General features: G+C 54.9%; 1 protein-coding gene across 2 annotated transcripts; it reads left to right on the top strand.

Moving 5' to 3' along the window:
• The first annotated feature begins 1,385 nt into the window (after window positions 1-1,385).
• On the top strand, window positions 1,386-18,378 carry SERPINC1 (serpin family C member 1). Of its 2 annotated transcripts, none has more exons than XM_056108617.1 (8): window positions 1,386-1,481; window positions 3,543-3,655; window positions 9,241-9,607; window positions 9,783-9,998; window positions 13,496-13,633; window positions 14,793-15,183; window positions 17,132-17,196; window positions 18,043-18,378. In XM_056108617.1, exons 2-8 carry the CDS (start codon window positions 3,609-3,611, stop codon window positions 18,217-18,219), a joined length of 1,401 nt encoding a protein of 466 aa, XP_055964592.1. In that variant the 5' UTR covers window positions 1,386-1,481; window positions 3,543-3,608; the 3' UTR covers window positions 18,220-18,378. The 2 variants fall into 2 exon arrangements, with proteins under 2 accessions (XP_055964592.1, XP_055964591.1); XM_056108616.1 differs by having other exon boundaries at window positions 1,465-1,485.
• The last annotated feature ends 2,749 nt before the right edge of the window (window positions 18,379-21,127 follow it).

Genomic DNA, 21,127 nt, shown 5'->3' on the forward strand with positions numbered 1-21,127 from the left:
GAGGAATCGAACCCGGGTCGGCCGGGTCGGCCACGTGCAGGGCTTGAGTCTAAGTTTGGTTTTTGTTTTTAGTTTGGGGGTCACACCTGGCGGTGCTCAGGGCTGACTCCTGGCTCTGTGCTCAGGAATCACTCCTGGCAGGGCTCAGGGACCCTAAGGGATGCCGGGATCGAACCCCCGTTGGCTGCATGCAAGACCAACACCTTCCAGCTGGTCCTCTTTAGGCTTATTGTCTTTCTTATCCTGCTCACCCTATCTTTCCCAGAAGTTTCTCTCACCCCCTCTGTCTCTGCTCTTTCTCTTCTTCTCTCTCTATCATGCTCCCTCTCCATCTGCGATTCCCTGAAGAAATGTGGAAGCTCGATCATTGTATAACTGAAACCCAAGCATGAAAGTTTGTAAGTCTACAGCTATACCTCATGGTGTTTCACTAATAATAATAATAATAATAGCACTGTAGCTCTGTCCTCCCATTGTTCATCGATTTGCTCGAGCGGGCCCAGTAACGTCTCCATTGGAGACTTTGTTGTTACTGTGTCTGGCATATCGGATACTCTTGGGAGCTTGCCGGGCTCTCCGAGAGGGGCGGAGGAATCGAACTCGGGTCGGCCATGTTGGCTGCGTGCAAGGCAGACGCCCTACCGCTGTGCTATCACTCCAACCCTATAATAATAAATTAAAAAAAAAAAAGGAAATGTGGAGGCGATTTTCCTGTGCAGTTCTCTCCTGCTCAACATCTGAACTATCCCCTGCTTCTGCTCATGCGAGACGGGTCGATTCCCTGGAGCAATTAGTCTATTCTTTTCTTTTTTTTTAATCTTTTTGGGTCACACCAGCGATGCACAGGGGTTCCTCCTGGCTCTGCACTCAGAAATCACTCCTGGCGGTGCTCAGGGGACCCTATGGGATGCTGGGAATCGAACCTGGGTCGGCCGCGTGCCAGGCAAACGCCCTCCCCACTGGGCTATCACTCCAGCTCCCGTTAGTCTTTTCAAGTTACTCTTTGATCAGTTTTACTGGTGGGGGGGAGGGTTTGGAAGCAGTGGAGGGTATCAGGAACTATTTCCAGTTGTTCAGGAGTGATCCCTGAAAGCACTGGGGGTGGGGGGTAGGCTGGTGACTTCCGCCCCATGCGATTATCTGGTAGTACAAGTAATGCTATCAAGGAGAAAACTTGATCGTTTCCACCTTCTGTTGGAGAGGAATGTCCAAACTATTTTTCCCAGTTGTAAGTCAGCAATTTACTTGGAATCTGGGTTTCTTCAAACACAAATATTTATCGAGTCCCGGGCACATTCATGACCCAGTGCTGCGTGCACTGGCGATGTTCAATAAATATTTGTGGCTTTGATTTTGGCCTCCCTGGAAGCAACACTGAACTTTATAACAGTTGGGAGAGTGGGGAGGCGTTCTCACGACGCGCTCGGAACCGAGTCTACTTGGAAGTTCCCGAGAGAGAATCCAAGTTCCCTTTGGAGCATGTCGGTGTCAGACTCATAACCGCCTGACAAACTGGGAATCCCGAGACGGTGGGACCCGGTGTGTGTGTGTGTGTGTGTGTGTGTGTGTGTGTGTGTGTGTGTATGCAGAGCCTTGGCAGTTCCTGCGGGCAGGTGAAGTTCTGAGTTACTCAGTGACACAGGGGAGAGCCAGTATTTGTTCCTGTGAAGGACTTATTTTGTGGACCTACAGAAGAGAACCGCCCAGAAGACGAGGCCAAGGCCAGTCCTGGTGGGGTCACCCGCACGGCCCAGTCACCCCCAAGACTAGAGGCGGCCTGGAGACCGGCAGGAAGTGGCTAGCACACGCTGGCGCCCGCCGTGCAATTTGCAGTGTTCATTTAACTGCATTGAGTGTGAGCCACCAGTAGTTCACCCAACATTGATGTATTAAGCACTACTGAGGGCTCTTTTTACATATATTTTTGGGTTGGAGGCCACACTCGGCATTGCTCAGGGGCTACTCTTGGCTCTGTGCTCAGGGGTCATCCTGGCAGTGCTCAGGGGGCCCTATGGCATAGGAGGATCGAACCCGGGTCGGCCACATGCAAGGGCAGTGCCCTCCCTGCTGTGCTGTCGCCCGGCCCCACACTGAGGTTCTTAGATGTTCTGTTTTCTTGGGCCTCAACCCTCCCTGGCCCAGCGGCCCCCCACAGGGACCCCCTTGTGACACATGCGGCTAAGAGCCCAGAGCTGGCACGTCCTCTCTGGCTGCTGTTTCTTTGAAGGTCCTTAAGTGCTTCCCCCAAACTGGGGCTCGAACCCAGGATCTCACACCCAGAGCAAGTGTCCAACCACTGAGTGGCAGCTCTGGACCCACTGTGACCGCAATCCCGGACTCTTTCCCCAGAGAGAGAGAGAGAGAGAGAGAGAGAGAGAGAGGGAGAGAGAGAGGGAGGCCAGAGGGGGGATGGGGATTTAGGCTCCTGCTTTGCACCCATTCCCTGACACATGGGAAAGACCCCCAGTGGGAGGAAGGAAAGAGGGAGGGAGGGACGGAGGGAGGGAAGGAAGGAAGGAAGGAAGGAAGGAAGGAAGGAAGGAGGAGCAGGAGGAGGGAAGAAGGAAGGAAGGAAGGAAGGAAGGAAGGAAGGAAGGAAGGGAAGGGAAGGGAGGAGGGAAGAAGGAAGGAAGGAAGGAAAGGGAAGGAAGGAGGGAAGAGGGAAGGAAGAAGGGAAGAAGGAAGGAAGGAAGGAAGGGAGGGAGGGAAGGAAGGAAGGAAGGAAGGAAGGAGGGAGGGAAGGAAGGAAGGAAGGAAGGAAGAGAAGGGAGGAGGGAAGAAGGAAGGAAGGAAAGGAAGGAAAGGGAAGGAAGGAGGGAAGAAGGAAGGAAAGGGAAGGAAGGAAGGGAAGGAAGAAGGAAAGAAGGAGGGAAGAAGGAAGGTAGGAAGGGAGGGAGGAAGGGAGGGAAGGAAGGAAGGAGGGAGGGAGGGAGGGAAGGAAGGATGGAAGAAGAAAGGAAGGAAGGATGGGAAGGAAGGAAGGAAGGAAGAAGAAAGGAAGGAAGGATGGGAAGGAAGGAAGGAAGGAAGGAAGGAAGGAAGGAAGGAAGAAGGGAAGAAGGAGGGAAGAAGGAAGGAAGGAAGAAGGAAGGGAGGGAGGGAGGGAGGAAGGGAAGGAAGGAAGGAAGGAGGGAAGGAAGGAAGGAAGAAGAAAGGAAGGAAGGATGGGAAGGAAGAAAGGAAGTAAGGAAGGAGAGGGAAAGAAAGAGGGAGGGAGGAGAGGCAGCTGCTCAGAGATAGTAGAATGCTAGAAGGTTCCAGACATTCAGCTGGGCTAGGGTGGTGCCTATTGTCTAAGTGTCCAAGGCGTGGATCCCGCCAGGCAAGCGTGACCCACTGGGCCGGCGCTCGAGTCCTCCTTCCACAGGAGGATGAAGAGGGATGAAGAGGACAGTGCTGGGATGAAGGCCGGGCCCTGCTCTCTCGGGCACTTCCCGAACTTTAACTCTTCTCTGCTAAGCAAACAGCCCTGGGCCCCACTCTTTGCTTAACCCCGGGGCTGGTCATCAGCCTTTGACCCCCACCCCCATCCCCCACCCCAGTTTCTGGAACCTCAGTCAGTTTGCCGCGGACCGTCCACTCTCTCGCCCTGCGGAGTACCAGGAGCCATGACTTCCGGCGGGCTGGGGGGCCAGACCAGGGCTTCTGCGGCCAGGTAAGAGTGGGCGGCCGTCGGGGGGACCAGAAGCATGACCCAACTCCTTGGCCAAGCCTGAGCCCCCCCATAAGCCCCCCCAGTATCTCCTGCGCCTTCTCAGCCCCTCTTGAGGGAGGCCGTTCCCTCTGCCTCACTTCAGGTTCTTGGGCCCAGCAACCAAGTAAGGGGTGCCCCCCATTGGAAAAATGCCCAGTGCCGGCCTCCGGGGAGACCCCCGTTCCCAGGCCTGCCCCGTGTCTGAGGGGAGAGGGTTGAACCCAGGTTTCTCGCAGCCCCAGACCACCTCAGGCGTCCAGAGACCCGCTGTTGCCTGGCCCCCTCCCTCCACCCCACTGTCCCTTTCTTCTGTGGGTGCTGGGGGTCTCTAAAACTAGACGTGGGACTTTGGCTTGCTTTTTTTTTTTTTTTTTTTGCTTTTTGGGTCCCACCCGGCGATGCTCAGGGGTTCCTCCTGGCTCTGCACTCAGGAATCCCTCCTGGCGTTACTCGGGGGACCCTATGGGATGCTGGGAATCGAATCCGGGTCTGCCGCATGCAAGGCAAACACCCTCCCCGCTGTGCTATCATTCCAGCCCCTGGTTCGCTTTTTCTTTTCCCTTAAAAATTTTTTTTCTTGGGGCTGGAGCGATAGTACAGCGGGGAAGGGCGTTTGCCATGCATACGGCTGACCTGGGTTTGATCCCCAGCATCCCCTAGGGTCCCCCGAGCACCGCCAGGAGAGATTCCTGAGTGCAGAGCCAGGAGTCAGCCCTGAGCATCGCTGGGTGGGACCCAAAAAGCAAAAAAAAGGAAACTCGGTACTGAAAAGGGGTGGGGGGTGGGGGGTGGGGCTAAGTTAGGGAAGGAACATTAGGACGGAGTCACAGAGGAAGGAGGAAAACTGGACACGGTCGAGGTGTTGGGACAGTGAACGCCTGAAACTCAATCATGAATGTCTTTGTCGCTCTGTAATTCAATAAAAGTTTTTTTTCTTCTCTCTTTCCTTTTGGGCATTATGGTTTGCATTACAGACCCTGAAAGGTTATCCTGTCTATCCCCTTATGTCCTTTCAGTGCTCGGTTGTTCAGATTGATCATTTTCAACTATTGCTGCCAGAGTGTCCCCTCTCGATCCTAACTGTCCCCAGCCCCACACACCCATTGACCAATCCTCCTGGGCCCTGTTTTCCCAGGCTTCAGTTATTAGTACTGATAGCACAGCAGATAGGGCTTTTGCTTTGCATGCGGCCAACCCGGGTTCGATTGCTCCATCCCTCTCGGAGAGCCCGGCAAGCTACGGAGAGTATCCCGCCCTCACAGCAGAGCCTGGCAAGCTCCCCGTGGTGTATTCAATGTGCCCAAAACAGTCACAACAAGTCTCACCATGGAGATGCTACTGGTGCCCGCTCAAGCAAATTGATGAACGGGAAGGACAGTGCTACAGTGGACAGTACTACTTTTTAAAAATTAAAAAAAAATTAAATATAAGCCTATAACTGTACCTCATGGTGTTTCACTAATTAAAAAAGAAAAAAAATTTAAATATATTAAAGAAAATTTTTTTTCTTTTTGGGTCACACCCAGCAATGCTCAGGGGTTCCTCCTGGCTCTGCACTCAGGAATCTCTCCTGGCGGTGCTTGGGAGACCCTAGGGGTTGCCAGGGATCGAACCCTGGTCAGCCACATGCAATTGAAACGCCCTCCCCACTGTGCTATTGCTCCGGCCCTTCTGAGCAGCTTATATAGGGTTTGGTTACATAACAGCATTTTTCTAGGAACCAACAATATGTTTCCAATTCTGGTCAGTCTGATCCATGACTCCAGGGACCAACACTATGTTTCCAATTCATTTTTTTTCTTTTCGGGTCACACCCAGCAATGCCCAGGGGTTACTCCAGCCTTCGAACTCAGGAATCCCTCCTGGCGGTGCTCAGGGGACAATATGGGATGTTGGGAATCGAACCTGGGTCAGCTTCGTGCCAGGCCAACACCCTCCCCGTTGTGCTATCACGCAGACCCCCCACCGAGTTTCCTTTTGAAGACTAGTTTGGCTTTCCAAACTTCACAGAGCTCTGGGGCCCAAGGGCTATGGCCAGAGTTCTCTCCCTCCCTCTTCACCTCTGTTTCTCCCTTGCCACTACTGTTCCCCCGTCCCACCCCACACACACACCATCCCCACACCACCCCCTGGCCCCCCCCTCACCCCTCAAATCCCAGCCCCACCTCCCTGCATCTGTTCCTGAGAATCTACAGGCTCAGGTCAGCCCTGCCCTTTCCCCTCCATCCAGCTCCCCTCCCCCCACCCCTGCCCCACTGATGGTCCCCTTGACTCTATTATATGGTGGTCTGTCCTCTGGGGAAGGGGCAGGTGGAGGAGCCTCGAGGGACCCCGTTGGGACGCCCCTTCAGTCTGCACAGAGACCTCCAGAAATGGCGCCAGGGCACTGGAGCGATAGCACAGCGGGGAGGGCGTTTGCCTTGCACGTGGCCGACCCGGGCTCGATCCCCAGCATCCCATAGGGTCCCCCAAGCACCGCCAGGAGTGATTCCTGAGTGCAGAGCCAGAAATAACCCCTGAGCATCGCTGGGTGTGATCCAAAATAAGCAAAAAAAAAAAAAAAATGGCGCCGGCCTGGGTCTCTAACTTTGTTTCATCAGCTCCTTGGTTTTTTTTTCCTTTTGGGGCTGCATCTGGCAGTGCTCAGGGGTTGTTACTCCTGCTCTGAAATCACCAGGGAGGTGCTAGGGTGACCATATGGGGTGCTGCAGGTCAATTCTCGGGGGGGTGTGTAAGGCCAACACCTACCTACTGTACTAGGGGGCATTCCTGACTCTGCTCAGGGGTTACTCCTGGCTCTTTGCTCGGGGACCATCCTGACAGGGTGCTGGGAATTGAATCCCAGTCAACTGCATCCAAGGCAAGGACCTACCCCTGGTACTGTTGCTCTGCCCCAAAAGTATAAAATGTCTTTTTTTGTGTGTTTTTGTTGGTGCCATTTTAGTTTTTTGGTTTTTGTGGGGGTTTTTTCCTTTTTTTTTTTTGCTTTTGGGGTCCCACTCGGCGATGCACAGGGGTTCCTCCTGGCTCTGCACTCAGGAATCACTCCTGGCGGTGCTCACGGGACCCTATGGGATGCTGGGAATCGAACCCGGGTCAGCCGTGTGCAAGGCAAACGCCCTCCCCACTGTGCCATCGCTCCAGCCTCTGTTTTAGTTTTTGAGTCATACCCAGTGGTGCTCAGGGCTGACTCCTGGCTCTGCACTCAGGGATCACTCCTGGTGGGGCTCAGGAAGCCATATGGGATGCCAGAGATCGAACCCGGATCGGCCAGGTGCAAGGCCAGCGCCCTCCCCACTGCATTATAGCTCTGGCTCCTGCTTCTAATTTACCGGGCGCCTGATCTCCTTGTTTGAAAAGTGAGGTTGGTTTCAATTCTCTTTAGTGAACCCTGGGCAGAAGCTATTAAAGCTTCCAAGCAACAAAAACGTCCTGCAGGGGCCTGGACTCAGGCCAGGGAAAAAGCAAAAATAATAATAATAATAATAATAATAATAATAGAATTAATAGAATTGGGGCTAGGGGCTGGAGCGATAGTACAGCGGGGAGGGCGTCTGCCTTGCATGCAGCCAACCCAGGTTCGATCCCCGGCATCCCATAGGGTCCCCCGGGCATCACCAGGAATGATTCCTGAGTGCAGAGCCAGGAGGAACCCCTGACTATTGCCACGTGGGACCCAAAGGCAAAAAAAACGAAATAAAATAGAGTTGCGGCTTGTCTGGGTCCTAGTATGGGCTGTCACAGGGTGAGGGGTGGGGGGAAGGAAACTGGCCGGTCAGTCAAGTGTCTGGAATCAGTGACCAGGGGCTAGAACCAGATTGAGTTCCCCCCCCCAGGGTTTTTTTTTTGTATGTTTGTTTGGTTATTTTATTTTTATTATTTTATTATTATTTTGGGGCTGGAGCGATAGCACAGCGGTAGGGCATTCGCCTTACAAGCAGCCAACATGGTCGACCCGAGTTCGATTCCTCCATCCCTCTCGGAGAGCCCGGCAAGCTACCGAGAGGATCTCGCCGGCACAGCAGAGCCTGGCAAGCTCCCCGTGACGTATTCGATATGCCAGACACAGTAACAACAAAGTCTCCAATGGAGACGTTACTGGGCCCGCTCGAGCAAATCGACGATCAACGGGAGGGCCTTTACCTTTTATTATTATTTTATTTTTTTCTTTTTGGGGGGGTCACACCCAGCGATGCTCAGGGGTTCCTCCTGGCTCTGCACTCAGGAATCACTCCTGGCGGTGCTCGCGGGACCCTATGGGATGCTGGGGATCGAACCTGGGTTGGCCACGTGCCCGGGTAAACACCCTACCTGCTATACTATCGCTCTGGCCCCTATAAGGGGCTTTCTATAAGGTCCGCCAGGCTCAATTTCTTGGGAAAGGAAGAATATCAACTATTCTTCCAGAACTTGGGTGGGCGACCATGGTAGAAACTTCTTACTATTTTCTCCCCACTTTTTTGTTTGATTAGTTGGGAACCATACTGGCTCTGTGCTCAGAAATCACTCCTGGCAGTGCTCGGGAGACCCTATGGGATGTTGGAAATCGAACCCGGGTCAACTGCGTGCAAGGCAAACGCCCCCCCCCCCCCCGCTGTACTGTTGCTTCAGCCCCCACCCCCAGCTGTTTCTATTGACTGTTGACTTAACTGCAATCTAACAGTGCTTGGGACCACCGAGGCAGGAACTGGCCTGATCTGGGCCCCGCAGCCCTTAGCCAAGGTTTCAGCCCCGTTCTGTTTGTTGTTTTTATTTTGGGCACCACACCCCATGATGCTCAGGGGTTACTCTGTGCTCAGGAATCACTCCTGGCAGTGCCGGGGGTCCCTTTGGGATGCTAGGGATCAAACCCGGGTCGGCCATGTGCAAGGCAAATGCCCTGCCTGCTGGAATACCTCTGTGGCCAGTGACCCTATTTTGTTTTTTTTTTTTTGGTTTTGGGGTCACACCCGGCGATGCACAGGGGTTACTCCTGGCTCTGCAATCAGAAATCACTCTTGGCGGTGCTTGGGGGACCCTATGGGATGCTGGGAATCGAACCCGGGTCGGCCGCATACAAGGTAAACGTCCTCCTCGCGGTGCTATTGCTCCAGCCCCTGACCATGTTTTGGCCACACTCTCTCTCTCTCTCTCTCTCTCTCTCTCTCTCTCTCTCTCTCTCTCTCTCTCTCTTTCACTGGGCTGCAGAAAAACTTGAACACAGGGCTGGAGCGATAGGACAGTTAGAAGGGTGTTTGCCTTGCATCGCGGCCGACCCAGGTTCGATTCCCAGCATCGCATCGGGTCTCCTGAGCACCACCAGGAGTAATTCCTGAGTGCAGAGCCAGGAGGAACCCCTGAGCATCGCCGGGTGTGATCGCAAAAAAAAAAAAAAAAACTTGAACATCTGCAGAAGGACCCTGGAAACACACAGGGCTTAGCCACGGCTCTGGTACTGACGGTTCCCGTTCAGTCCCCAGCACCGCTGGGGTCCCCCAAGCCACCCCCGCCCCGAGTATCCCAGGCTGGGGTCCCCGTCTGGCACACTCTGCTCTCTGCCCGTCCAGGTGGGGCTGTCTTCTCTGGCTGCTCCTGGGCTGCTGGGGCCGCGTGCATGGCCACTGGACACCGGTGGAGGACATCTGCACGGCCAAGCCACGGGACCTCCCGGTGGACCCCATGTGCATCTACCGCTCCCCGGACAAGAAAGGGTTGGAGGAGGACAGCCAGCAAAAGCGGCTCCCCGAGGCCACCAACCGGCGCGTGTGGGAACTGTCCCGGGCCAATTCCCGCTTTGCCACCACCTTCTACCAGCACCTGGCCGACTCCAAAAACGACAACGACAACATTTTCCTGTCACCCCTAAGCATCTCTACGGCATTTGCCATGACCAAGCTGGGAGCCTGCGACAACACGCTCAAACAGCTGATGGAGGTGCCGCCCTTAAGCCCTTCCCGGGGTCCCCCTGTGGATTCTCTTCCGGCTTCCCCAGACCCACGCGGGAGGGGGGTGATGCTTGGGGGACCCCCCGGCAGTGCTGGGATTGACCCGGAGCCGTTGGCACCACGGCTAAGCCCTGCCTGTGCTGTTTCTTGGGGCCCTCCTGCAGGTGTTCAAGTTTGACACCATCTCAGAGAAGACCTCGGACCAGATCCACTTCTTCTTCGCCAAACTCAATTGCCGCCTATATCGCAAAGCCAACAAGTCCTCAGAGCTGGTGGCGGCCAACCGGCTCTTCGGGGAAAAGTCCCTGGCCTTCAACGAGACCTACCAGGACATCAGTGAGGTCGTGTACGGGGCCAAGCTCCAGCCACTGGACTTCAAGGTGAGCTCCTCTGAGGGGCTGGAGCGAAAGCACAGTGGGGAGGGTGTTTGCCAACCCAGGTTTGATCCCCAGCATCCCATAGGGTCCCCGGAGCACCACCAGGAGTGATTCCTGAGTGCAGAGCCAGGAGGAACCCCTGAGCATCGCCGGGTGTGTGACCCAAAAAAAGTCAAAAGAAGAAGAAAGAAAAATAGGGGCTGGAGTGATAGTACAGCAGGTAGGGCGTCTGCCTTGTGTGCAGCCAACCCCGGTTCGATTCCCAGCATCCCATAGGGTCCCCTGAGCACCGCCAGGAGTAATTCCTGAGTGCAGAGCCAGGAGGAACCCCTGAGCATTGCCGGGTGTGGCCCAAAAAGAGAACAAAGTTTAAAAAAAAAGTGAGCCCCTCCAGGCCATCAGAGCGAGGCCCGTGGGATCCCAAGAGCACCCTGCACCCAGAAGGCGGGATGTCCCTAGAGTCAGGAACCCTGGGCTGCTGTGGCCTTAGCCCTCACTTGGCTGCGGTTTCCATTGGCTCACAAGTCTCAGGTCCTTACAGCAGGACTCGGATGCAAGATTTGCTGGCCCCGGTGTGCAAAGGCCGGAGGATTCTGATTCATTTAGGCAGTAGATGATGTTCTGAAAAAGTTGTAGAAATCATAGTAATTCTTTTTTTCTTTTTGGATCAACCCCAGCGATGCTCAGGGGTTATTCCTGGGGACCCTATGGGATGCCGGGGACTGAACCTGGGTCTGCCGTGTGCGAGACAAATGCTCTCCCCTCTGTGCTATCACTCATGATCACGATCATCCTATTGTTCGTCGATTGCCTCGAGCAGGCACCAGTAACGTCTCCTTCGTCCCAGCCCTGAGATTTTAAAACATGCCATATTCAAGGCTCTTTCAGGGTTAGGAGAATGAGACCCATCATTGTTACTGGTATTTGGCATATTGGGGACGCCACGGGGTGTTTGCCAGACTCTGCCGTGTGGGCAGGTTACATTCGGTAGCCTGCCAGGTTGTCCAAAGTAAGAATGAGATAATAAGGTGTCGCGTGGCCTCGAATGCGGCCACGCACTTCCGGGAGCTGGGTTTTGTAGTCTCTGGGGCTTGGCCGTTGATGGGAGTACACGGCGCCAGGGGGTCGGTTGGTGGGTGTGACCCCTGCCTACTGGAAGATGGAGGATCTGGGTGGAGGATGCTCAGCCCCGATCCGAGCAGGCTTGGAGATCTCAGCCCCAGGACCCGCATGCCTTTGTTCCTCTGCCAGTACCTTCATGCGTGTGGAGAGTGGTCTCAGTATGGTGGTGGCTGGTTCTGGAGATCTTCGGCTGCTGGAGCTCTGCTCGGGGTGGGGAGGGAAACTCAACCTGCTCCCCTCCAAGGGGCTCCGGTGAGGACAGCCAGGCGCGGGGGCAGGAGACTTAGCGCTGTTCTCTTCCCGGAGCTGGGTTTTATAGTCTCTGGGTCTTGGCTGTTAATGGGATCACACTCTGGCCCAGTAATTCCTTACTCTTCATTGTCCACACTCAAAGGTGTCCTGAGGGGCTAGGGAAATGGCGAGGGGGTAGGGCACTAGCCTTGTGTGTGGTCCATTGGGTTCAATCACTGGCACCCTAGATGGTCCCCTGAGTACTACCAGACATGCATGAGTGTGGACCAAAGAAATAAAAAAAAATTAATTTTTTAAAAAAGAAAGTGATATCCTGAAGACAGGAAGGGCCAGTTCTTCTGGACCCTTAAACTCAATTTTTTTTGTTTGGTTTTTTGGATCCCTCCCTTGCTTGGGGCTGACTCCTGGCTCTCTGCTCAGGGATCACTCCTGACAGTGCTCAGGGAACCATAAGGGATGCCGAGAGTTGAACCCAGGTCAGCCCCAGGCAAGGCGAGCAACATGCCTGCTGTGCTCTCTCTCTGGCCCCTTAAAGCTCAGTTTTTGCCTTGATTTGTTTTAGGAGCCCCTGTGGTGCTCGGGGGCTCCGCCTGGCTCCTACCCCATCAGGTACAGACAGAGACAGAGACAAGGAAAAGGGACGAAATAGGAGAAGTAGGACTGGAGCGATAGCACAGTGGGGAGGGTGTTTGCCTTGCACGTGGCTGACCCAGGTTCGTTTCCCAGCATCCATAGGGTCCCCTGAGCACTGCCAGGAGCGATTCCTGAGTGCAGAGCCAGGAGGAACCCCCGTGCATCGCCGGGTATGACGCAAAAAAAAAAAGATATAGAAGAAGTTTTTTGGGGTGTGCTTGTCAGCCCCGTCAAGGTGGGGAGGAGCCTCACTTGGGAGACAATAAGCAGGATTTTAAGTTGTCTTGGGCAAGAAAGGGATCAGAGACCATCGGGACCAGAGTGCTTGGTGGCCTTGTGTTGTGGCCTTGTGTTGCCTGTCGGGGTGATGAGAGGAAGTTTAAAGGCAGCATGGTGGCTTCCTGTCCTGGTGGGCCATCAGCCCTGTCCTCCGTGCTGGGGGCAGGGTCATCTCTGATTTGGGGAATTCTGTCTTGTCAGCTGGCCGCCATTTGGTCTGAGCAAACCTCAGTTTCCTCTTTGTGTTCATATTTCTATGTCTTCCTTTCTGGTCCCTTCTTCTGTGCTCTTTCTCTTTCTTTTTTGGCTTTTTGGGTCACACCCGGCGATACTCAGGGGTTCCTCCTGGCTCTGCACTCAGGAATCACTCCTGGCGGTGCTCGGGGGAACATATGGGATGCTGGGAATCGAACCCGGGTGAGCTGCATGCAGGGCAAACACCCTACCTGCTGTGCTATTGCTCCGGCCCCTCTTTCTCATATTTTTTTGGGGAGGGCCACACCCGGCGATGCTCAGGGGTTCCTCCTGGCTCTGCACTCAGGAATCACTCCTGGCGGTGCTCAGGGGACCCTATGGGATGCTGGGAATCGAACCCGGGTCGACTGTGTGCAAGGCAAACACCCTCCCCGCTGTGCTATCGCTCCAGCCCCTCCTTCTCTTTCTTTTGTTTCCCTTCATGTAGTCAGCATTCGCGAGGTCTGGGTGGTGGCGTGGCCAGACCCTGGTGGGTTTTAGCTTTCCTAACCACGTCAGCAGCAAGGCCTAAACAGCAGGTGGGAAAGAAACAAAATACAGGGGCCGGAGCGGTAGCATAGTGGGGAAGGCGTTTACCTTGCACGTGGCCGACCCAGGTTCGATTCCCAGCATCCCATATGGTCCCCCGAGCACCGCCAGGAGTGATTCCTGAGTGCAGAGCCAGGAGTCAGCCTTGAGCATCGCCGGGTGTGACCCAAAAAGAAAAACAAAAACAAACAAATAAAAAAAAGAAACAAAATACAAGCTGGAGGGGCCTGTGACCAGAGCACAGCGTGGAGGGCATTTGCCTTGCATGCGGCCGACCTGGGTTCCATCCCCGGCATCCCAGAGGGTTCCCGGAGCCATGCCAGGAGTGAGCCCTGAGCACAGCCAGGCCTGGTCCCCCAAGTCAATCAGTGAAGCCAGGAAGCAGAACCGCTGTGAGGGACCCACGCAGACGGGTAGCTTTGTCTCCCCAGGAAAACGCCAAGCAGGCCAGGGTGATCATTAATGACTGGATCTCCAACAAGACGGAGGGGCGGATCACGGACGTCATCCCGCCAGACGGCGTCAGCGATCTCACGGTGCTGGTGCTGGTCAACACCATTTACTTTAAGGTACGTTGCAGAGTCCCGAGACACCCCTAGTGACCACAGCTGGCCACCCGGGGAAATGTTCCGAGACCCCATGAGAAATGGTTTATGCGTGGTCTGGGTAGCCTCTTCCTGAGGGTCTGGAACCATCAGGGCACTGGCCACGGGGCTGACACACCCAGAGTGGCCTAGCCCAGAAGTGGCTGGAGGCTTCCGGCACAGTGCTCGCCCTCACACTCCCAGCACAGTGCTCGCCCTCACACTCCCCAATGCGTCCAACTCCAAGGAGGGCCTGGCGTGCTCACATTTTTCCACTCATTCATGCCACTCCCTCAGGGACCTGGGACAAAATGACCAAGTCAGGTCCTCTGTGGGGTTGGGGCGGGGGGGACTTTTCTCCACCCTCGGGGCAGTGCAAATGTTCGAGCCTCAACCTCTCCACCTCCAGCCCCTAGACTCAGCAGAGGGCCTGAGAGCTGCTGGCTTTGTCTAGACTCAAGAGTCCTGGGGCTGGGATGATAGCACAGCGGGGAGGGCATCCACCTTGCACGTGGCCGACCCGGTTTCGATCCCCGACATCCCACAGAGTCCTGAGCCCCGCCAAGAGTGATTCCTGAGTGCAGAGCCAGGAGCGGCCCCTGGGCATCACTGGGTGTGACCCAAAAAGCCAAAATAAATAAATAAACAAGAGTCCTAAAGACTGTGGGGGAGAGACAGCACAGCGGGAGGCACTTACCTTGCACACAGCCAACCTGGGTTCAACCCCCGATAGGGTCCCTGAGCCCCACCAGGAGTGATTCCTGAGTGCAGAGCCAGGAGGAACCCCTGAGCCTCTCTGGGTGGAAGCCGAAAAGAAGAAAAGCTGACAGCTGGGGTCAGAGCCATAGCACAGTGGGGCGGATGGTGGCATCACCTGTGGCCCCCCAGGTTCCATCCAGGCATCCCATAGGGTCCACTGAGCTAGGAGTCAGCCCCAAGCACTGCCGGATTTAGTCCCCCCCCCCGCCCCAAACAAAACACACACAGTTGTTTCCACCGATTGGGGGCAGGGGGCACATAAAGCCACAGGCCCCCAAAGCTGATGCCAGTTCTGAGGTTTGACTGGCCTGGCCCGCTTCCTCCTGCCTGGACCTTGGCTCTCACCGGCTGTCCAGGCGTCCCGCTGACCAGCCCCTGCCCGCAGGGCCTGTGGAAATCCCGGTTCAGCGCCGAGAACACGCGGCGGGAGCTCTTCCACCGGGCGGACGGGCAGACCTGCAGCGTGTCCATGATGTACCAGGAGGGCAAGTTCCGCTACCGGCGCGTGGCCGAGGGCACACAGGTGCTGGAGCTGCCCTTCAAGGGCGACGACATCACCATGGTGCTCGTCCTGCCCAAGCCCGAGAAGAGCCTGGCCAGGGTGGAGCGGGAGCTCAGCCCCGAGCTGCTGCAGGAGTGGCTGGATGCCGTGGACGAGACGCTGCTCACCGTGCACCTGCCCCGCTTCCGCATCGAGGACAGCTTCAGTGTCAAGGAGCAGCTGCAGGACATGGGGCTGGTAGACCTCTTCAGCCCCGACAGCTCCAGGCTCCCTGGTGAGAGGGGGGACTCTCCTCTTGTACACGAGGGCTTGTACACGGGGGCTTGTACATGGGGATTGTACATGAGGGCTTGTACAAGGGGGCTTGTACACAGTGGCTTGTACATGAGGGCTTGTACATGGCTTGTACATGCGAACTTGTACATGGAGGCTTGTACATGGAGGATTTTACATGGGGGCTTGTACGGGGGTTTGTACACAGTGGCTTGTACAGAGGGGCTTGTACATAGGGGCTTGTACACGGGGGATTGTACATGAGGGCTTGTACACAAGAGGCCAAGCGACAGCACAGCGACATGGCTTGTACACAGGGGCTTGTACATGAGGGCCTGTACACAGGGGCTTGTACACAGTGGCTTGTACATGAGGGCTTGTACATGGCTTGTACACGAGGGCTTGTACATGGGGATTGTACATGAGGGCTTGTACACGGGGGCCTGTACACAGTGGCTTGTACATGAGGGCTTGTACATGGCTTATACATGCGGACTTGTACATGGAGGCTTGTACACAGGGGCTTGTACAGGGGCGCTTGTACATGGGAGCTTGTACACGGGGGCTTGTACACAGAGGTTTGTACACGAGGCTTTGTACACAGGGTCTTGTACATGGGGGCTTATACACGGGGGCTTGTACATGGAGGCTTGTACATGGGGACTTGTACACGGGGCTTGTACATGGGGGATTGTACATGAGGGCTTGTACATGAGAGACCAACGGACAGCACAGCGGGGACAGTGCGGGCCTTGCACACAGCCCACCTGGGTTCTGTCCCCAGTGCTCTAGGCCCTGCCAAGTGAGGCCCCAATCCGAAAGAAACAAGGGGCTGGGGGGAGTTGGCCTGGCATGTGGCTGACCCAGGTGGAACCCCTGGCACCCCAGTAGGGTCCCCGGAGCCCTGCCAGGAGTGATCCCTGAGCACAAAGCCAGGGGTCAGCCCTGAGCATCTCCAGGTGTGACCCCTGAATCAAAATGTTATTGTTTTTGTTTTTGGGGTCATACACAGTGATGGTCAGGGCTGACACCTGACTCAGGAATTACCCCTGGTGATGCTCGAGGGACCCTATGGGATGCGGGGGATCGAACCCAGGTCAGCACATGCAAAGCGAACACCCTCCCCACTGTGCTATTGCTCCAGGCCCTGAATCAAATTTTTAAAAAGTATTTTTTTTACATTGAAATATTTAATTTACGAGGAGCTGGAACGATAGTACAACAGGTAAGGCATTTACCTTGCACATGGCCGACCCGGGTTTGATTTCCAGCATCTCATATGGTCCCCTGAGCACCGCCACGAGTAATTCCTGAGTGCAGAGCCAGGAGTAATCTCTGTGCATCATCGGGTGTGACCACCCCCTCACCCCCCAAAAAAAGCAAAAAAAAATCCAATTTACTTAACAATATTGTTTATTTCTGCTGTGCCTGGGATTGGACTGTGTGTGTGTGTGTGTGTGTGTGCACGCGCAGGGAGTAAGAGTGGGGTAAGGCACTTACACAAACAAGGCCAGCACTCTACTACTAAGTTCACTGAATTACCATTTTGGTCCTAAAATAGCTCTTAGAAATAAAAATTGGGGAGCAGGGGCCAGAACTGTAGCACAGCGGGGAGGGTGTTGGCCTTGCACGCGGTCGACCTGGGTTGGATTCCCAGCATCCTATAGGGTCCCCTGAGCACTGCCAGGAGAAATTCCTGAGCGCAGAACCAGGAGGAACCCCTGAGCATCACCGGGTGCGATCCCAAAAAAAGCAAAAAAAAAAAAAAAGGGGTGGGGGTACTGAGAGATAGCACCAAGCTCTCACCTGGCTCCCAGTCGAGCGGGTTCAGTCCTGGGCACTGCTCCCTCAAGCACCCTCGGGGTGACCCCTGAGCACTACTAGGAGTGATGCAAAACCAGAACAAGACCCTCGGCCCCCACTTCACAGAACCCCCTCTGGCCTTCTAGGAATTGTCTCCGGCGGCCGCACTGACCTCTACGTGTCCGACGCGTACCACAAGGCGTTTCTCGAGGTGAGGCCCCGCCCCACTGCTCCTTGTCTCCGCTGCTTCCCACTGAGGTGGTGCCGGGTGATTCTTCCCCTCCACGCCTCATCTGATCTGTGACTTCGGGGTTCCTGTCCCATGGGTCCTTTGGGTATAGCCCAGTGGAGGTTGGCTCCATGGGATACAATATCTGGTGTCCCTCCGATCCCAGTCTGCTGTCCTGGCTCCCAGGAGGCCCCCCATGAGAGTGCCCGTCCTGAAGTCCCCTTGGGGAGGGTCTCTTCATTCCTCCCACAGCCGCTGCCAGCGCAGCTCAGGCAAGAAAAGACATGATGGGGGCTGGAGCGATAGCCCAGCAGGGAGGGCGCTGGCCTTGCACGCGGCCGACCCGGGTTCGATCCCCGGCATCCCAGAGGGTCCCCTGAGCACTGCCAGGAGTGATTCCTGAGTGCAGAGCCAGGAGTCAGCCCTGAGCATCGCCACATCGCCAGGTGTGACCCAAAAAGAAAAAAGACACAGATGGGCGTGAACAAAGGAGAAGTAGGGAAGGGCCTAGGGGCATGCGGCCAAGAACCAGGCTAGAGCCTTGCGTCCCGCTGAACATTAGAATCCCCAGCACTGTGGAGGGTCCCCCAGGCACTGGCAGGAGTGACCCCCTCCCCCTGAGCACCAGCCAACTCTGATGAACAAAGTCGCCTTATTTATTTATTCTTTTTGGGCCACACCCGGCAGCACTCAGGAGTCACTCCTGGCGGTGCTCGGGGGACCCTATGGGATGCCAGGTCAGCCGCGTGCCAGGCAAATAAATGCCCTCCCCGCTGTGCTATCGCTCCAGCCCCACGAGGGGCGGTCTTGATGCCCGTCTCCCCGCAGGTGAACGAGGAAGGCAGCGAAGCCGCCGCCAGCACGGTCATCACTATCGCCGGCCGCTCGCTGAACCCCAACCGGGTGACCTTCAAGGCCAACAGGCCCTTCCTTGTGCTCATCAGGGAAGTGGCTCTCAACACCATCGTCTTCATGGGCAGGGTCGCCAACCCCTGCGTGGACTGATGTGTTCTCTGTTGCCTCCTCCAATGTCATGTGTGAACAGAAGTCAAAATAAACTCAGGCGCGCCCGCCTTCGTACGAAAGGACCGGGTCACCGGCCGGGAGGACGCGGGAAAGAGAATTCTTAGACGCTCTTGGGCATTTGGTAAAATGATGCTTTCAGTTTTGTTGCCGTTTTTTTTTTGTGTGTGTGTGTGTCCCGCCCCCCCTCCCCGCCAGTGTATACACATGAGAGTGAAGAAAGTGAGAGAGGGGCTGGCCTTGCACGTGGCCGACCCGAGTTTGATTCCCAGCATCCCATAGGGTCCCCTGAGCACCGCCAGGAGTGATTCCTGAGTGCAGGGCCAGGAGTCAGCCCTGAGCATCGCTGGAGTGACCCAAAAAGACCAAAAAAAAAAGGGAGAGAGAGAGAGAGAAAGGAAAGAGAGGAAAGAAAAAAAGAAAGAGAGAATGAAAGAAAAGAAAAAAGAAAAAAGAGAAAAAGAAAGAAAGAAAGAAAGAAAGAAAGAAAGAAAGAAAGAAAGAAAGAAAGAAAGAGAGGGGCTGGAGCAATAGCACAGCGGGTAGGGCGTTTGCCTTGCATGTGGCCAACCCGGGTTTGATCCCCAGCATCCCATAGGGTCCCCCAAGCACCGCCAGGAGTGATTCCTGAGTGCAGAGCCAGGAGGAACCCCTGAGCATCGCTGGGTGTGACCCAAAAAGCAAAGAGAGAAAAAAGAAAGTGAGAATTTATGCTTCATCTTGAAAGATGGTCCAGTGGGGCATGTAGGAACCCCCGAGTTCTCCATCCCTGTCCCTTCATGTCCCCCCATCCCCATCCCCAAACACTGCTGGTGTGTCCTCCCCACCAAGAAAATAACAAGGCACCCCAACAGGCAGGGGAAAGCCCCATCACCCCTCATGTTACGAACACCCCAAATTTCCCCACGAATTCACCCCCCTACGAACAGCGAAGACGGACTCAGGTCTGAGTATTAAACCATTTATTCTCAAACCACTCACATGCATAATGTTCTTTTACACAGTGTTAAAATAAAGCGGAGGATGTCTTTTTTTATACAAACAAGAATTTCAAGTATACATTAATAGACTTTTTTTTTGTTTTTCTCAGGTGACTAACCGGGGTTTGCTAAGATTTCATTCACATTGTTCTTAAAGCTGTTCGACGAGGAAGCTTTTGCTAAACAGTTTTAAATATGTTTTCTATAAACCCTTCTCTTCACTCTTGGTCGGGGCTCTCACCCCCCTGCCCCGTCTCTCACCCATCCCCTAGCCCTCCCCCACCCCCCATGCTAGTCGGGGCTCTGGGCTCTGAGACATGCAACCCCCAAGAACTACTGGCTTGTTTTCAGGGGATGGAGAGACCCACCGGGCGGGCGGAGAGAGGCGAGAGCCTGTGAAATGACAAGGGCAGGAATCCCACGCTCAGCGGGGCACCAGCGCCTGCTCTTAGAAACTCAGAAATTCAGTGTTTTCACCTGACTTCATCATACAAAAAAAAAAAAAAAAACCACCTCGGCCCCCCTCCCCTGGCCCGTGCCAAGGAACCTAGAAGCTTCTGACAGTTTGGTAGAAACCCGAACTGGCTCTGATCCCCGCTGAAACTTCCCAAGTCCCTGGCGACAGCCTGTACTTTGGTTCCTTGGATGTCGGGTCTCGCGTTGTTTAATTTTCTCCCTCCGGGCCGGGGTTTTTAATGATGGAACCTGGTTCATTTCACAGGACCCAGCGAGTCCTTCTCCCTCCTTTTTCTCCTCCTGAACTTCACCCTGGCCTTCGCGTGGGCCAGGAACAGCCACTTCTCCTTAGGAATTAAAGTGCATTTTTTTCTTTTTTTTTCTCTTTTTTTCTTTTCTTCAGTAAAAGATGGGGGTGTGGGGGGGTAGGCGGGAAATGTGGTTTACACTTAAGTGATGATTAAAAAGAGGTGATGGGCAGGGTGAGGGAGAGAAAATCCTATTCCTATATATATATAGGTATTTATAATTAAGGTCATAATAAAAAGATACTCTCGGGGTATCAGAGGAACAGACCCAGCCCGGAGGAACCCCAAGGGGGCAAGAGCGCTTTCCTGGCCCCTGGGTACCCAGGAGGAATCTGATGAATGGAGAAGTTGCTTTAGATAAAAAACACAAACCTCCAAAACAATTTTTTCCCAAAGGGGTTGGGGGAAACGTTAAAAACTCTCTCATTCCCTTTCAGGGGTACCGACGCTTTAGAAAGTGATTGTCTGTTTTTTACTATGAATCCTTAGCAAATTGTCGGGTTAAAAAAATGTTCAGAAAGCTTTCGGGGCCCTCCGACAAAGGAGGCTTCATCACTGCTGGGGGCGGGGAACCCATGGCGGATGGAGGAAAATGATGCTTTTCTCAGAACCTCTTTTTTTTCTCCTCCCCCCACGGCTTTCTTTTGAAACGCTTGCTTTCCTGGGGGGTGGGGGGGGCGATGCCAGGGTTTCCCAAAGAGAAGGAAAAAATGCTACATGATCAGCTGGATGGAGTGTCAGGCATGGGAGGAGGAAGGGGCAGTGGGGAACTGATTTCTGGGCTGAGTCTAGTGCAATCTGCTTTTTTCACAGTGGCCAGTGGGAAGGCATGAGGCCAGGGCCAGGCCGAGGGGGGAAGACGGCTGCCCCCCTCCACGCACCGGCCGTGGAAGCACCATAGAAGACAGTGAGCAGATTGTTTTTCAGACTGACCGTGTGCAGAGAACCCAGTCTCAACCCCAGTGACCTGGTGTCCCCCCTTCCTGCGCCCTCCTAAGTGCTCTTCTGCAGTCTCCCGTACCCGCACTCATGCTGACATGGCGCAGGCTGGGAGGGTTCCCCGGGGACAAGCCGCCGCTTGGTGGCAGCCTCGCCCCTCCGCCAGGACACGGACCCATTGCTTCTGCCCGCACCGCTGAGGCAGGG

This window comes from Sorex fumeus, unplaced genomic scaffold (assembly GCF_029834395.1).
Source record: "Sorex fumeus unplaced genomic scaffold, SorFum_2.1 ptg000226l, whole genome shotgun sequence".
In the NCBI taxonomy this organism is placed as follows: domain Eukaryota; kingdom Metazoa; phylum Chordata; class Mammalia; order Eulipotyphla; family Soricidae; genus Sorex; species Sorex fumeus.

What these genes read in the sequence shown, in the direction of transcription:
- SERPINC1 (XM_056108616.1), top strand. An exon ending in ACCAGGGCTTCTGCGGCCAG is followed by an intron (nt 3,656 to 9,240) that starts GTAAGAGTGGGC and finishes CTGCCCGTCCAG; the next exon opens with GTGGGGCTGTCTTCTCTGGC. An exon ending in CGCTCAAACAGCTGATGGAG is followed by an intron (nt 9,608 to 9,782) that starts GTGCCGCCCTTA and finishes GCCCTCCTGCAG; the next exon opens with GTGTTCAAGTTTGACACCAT.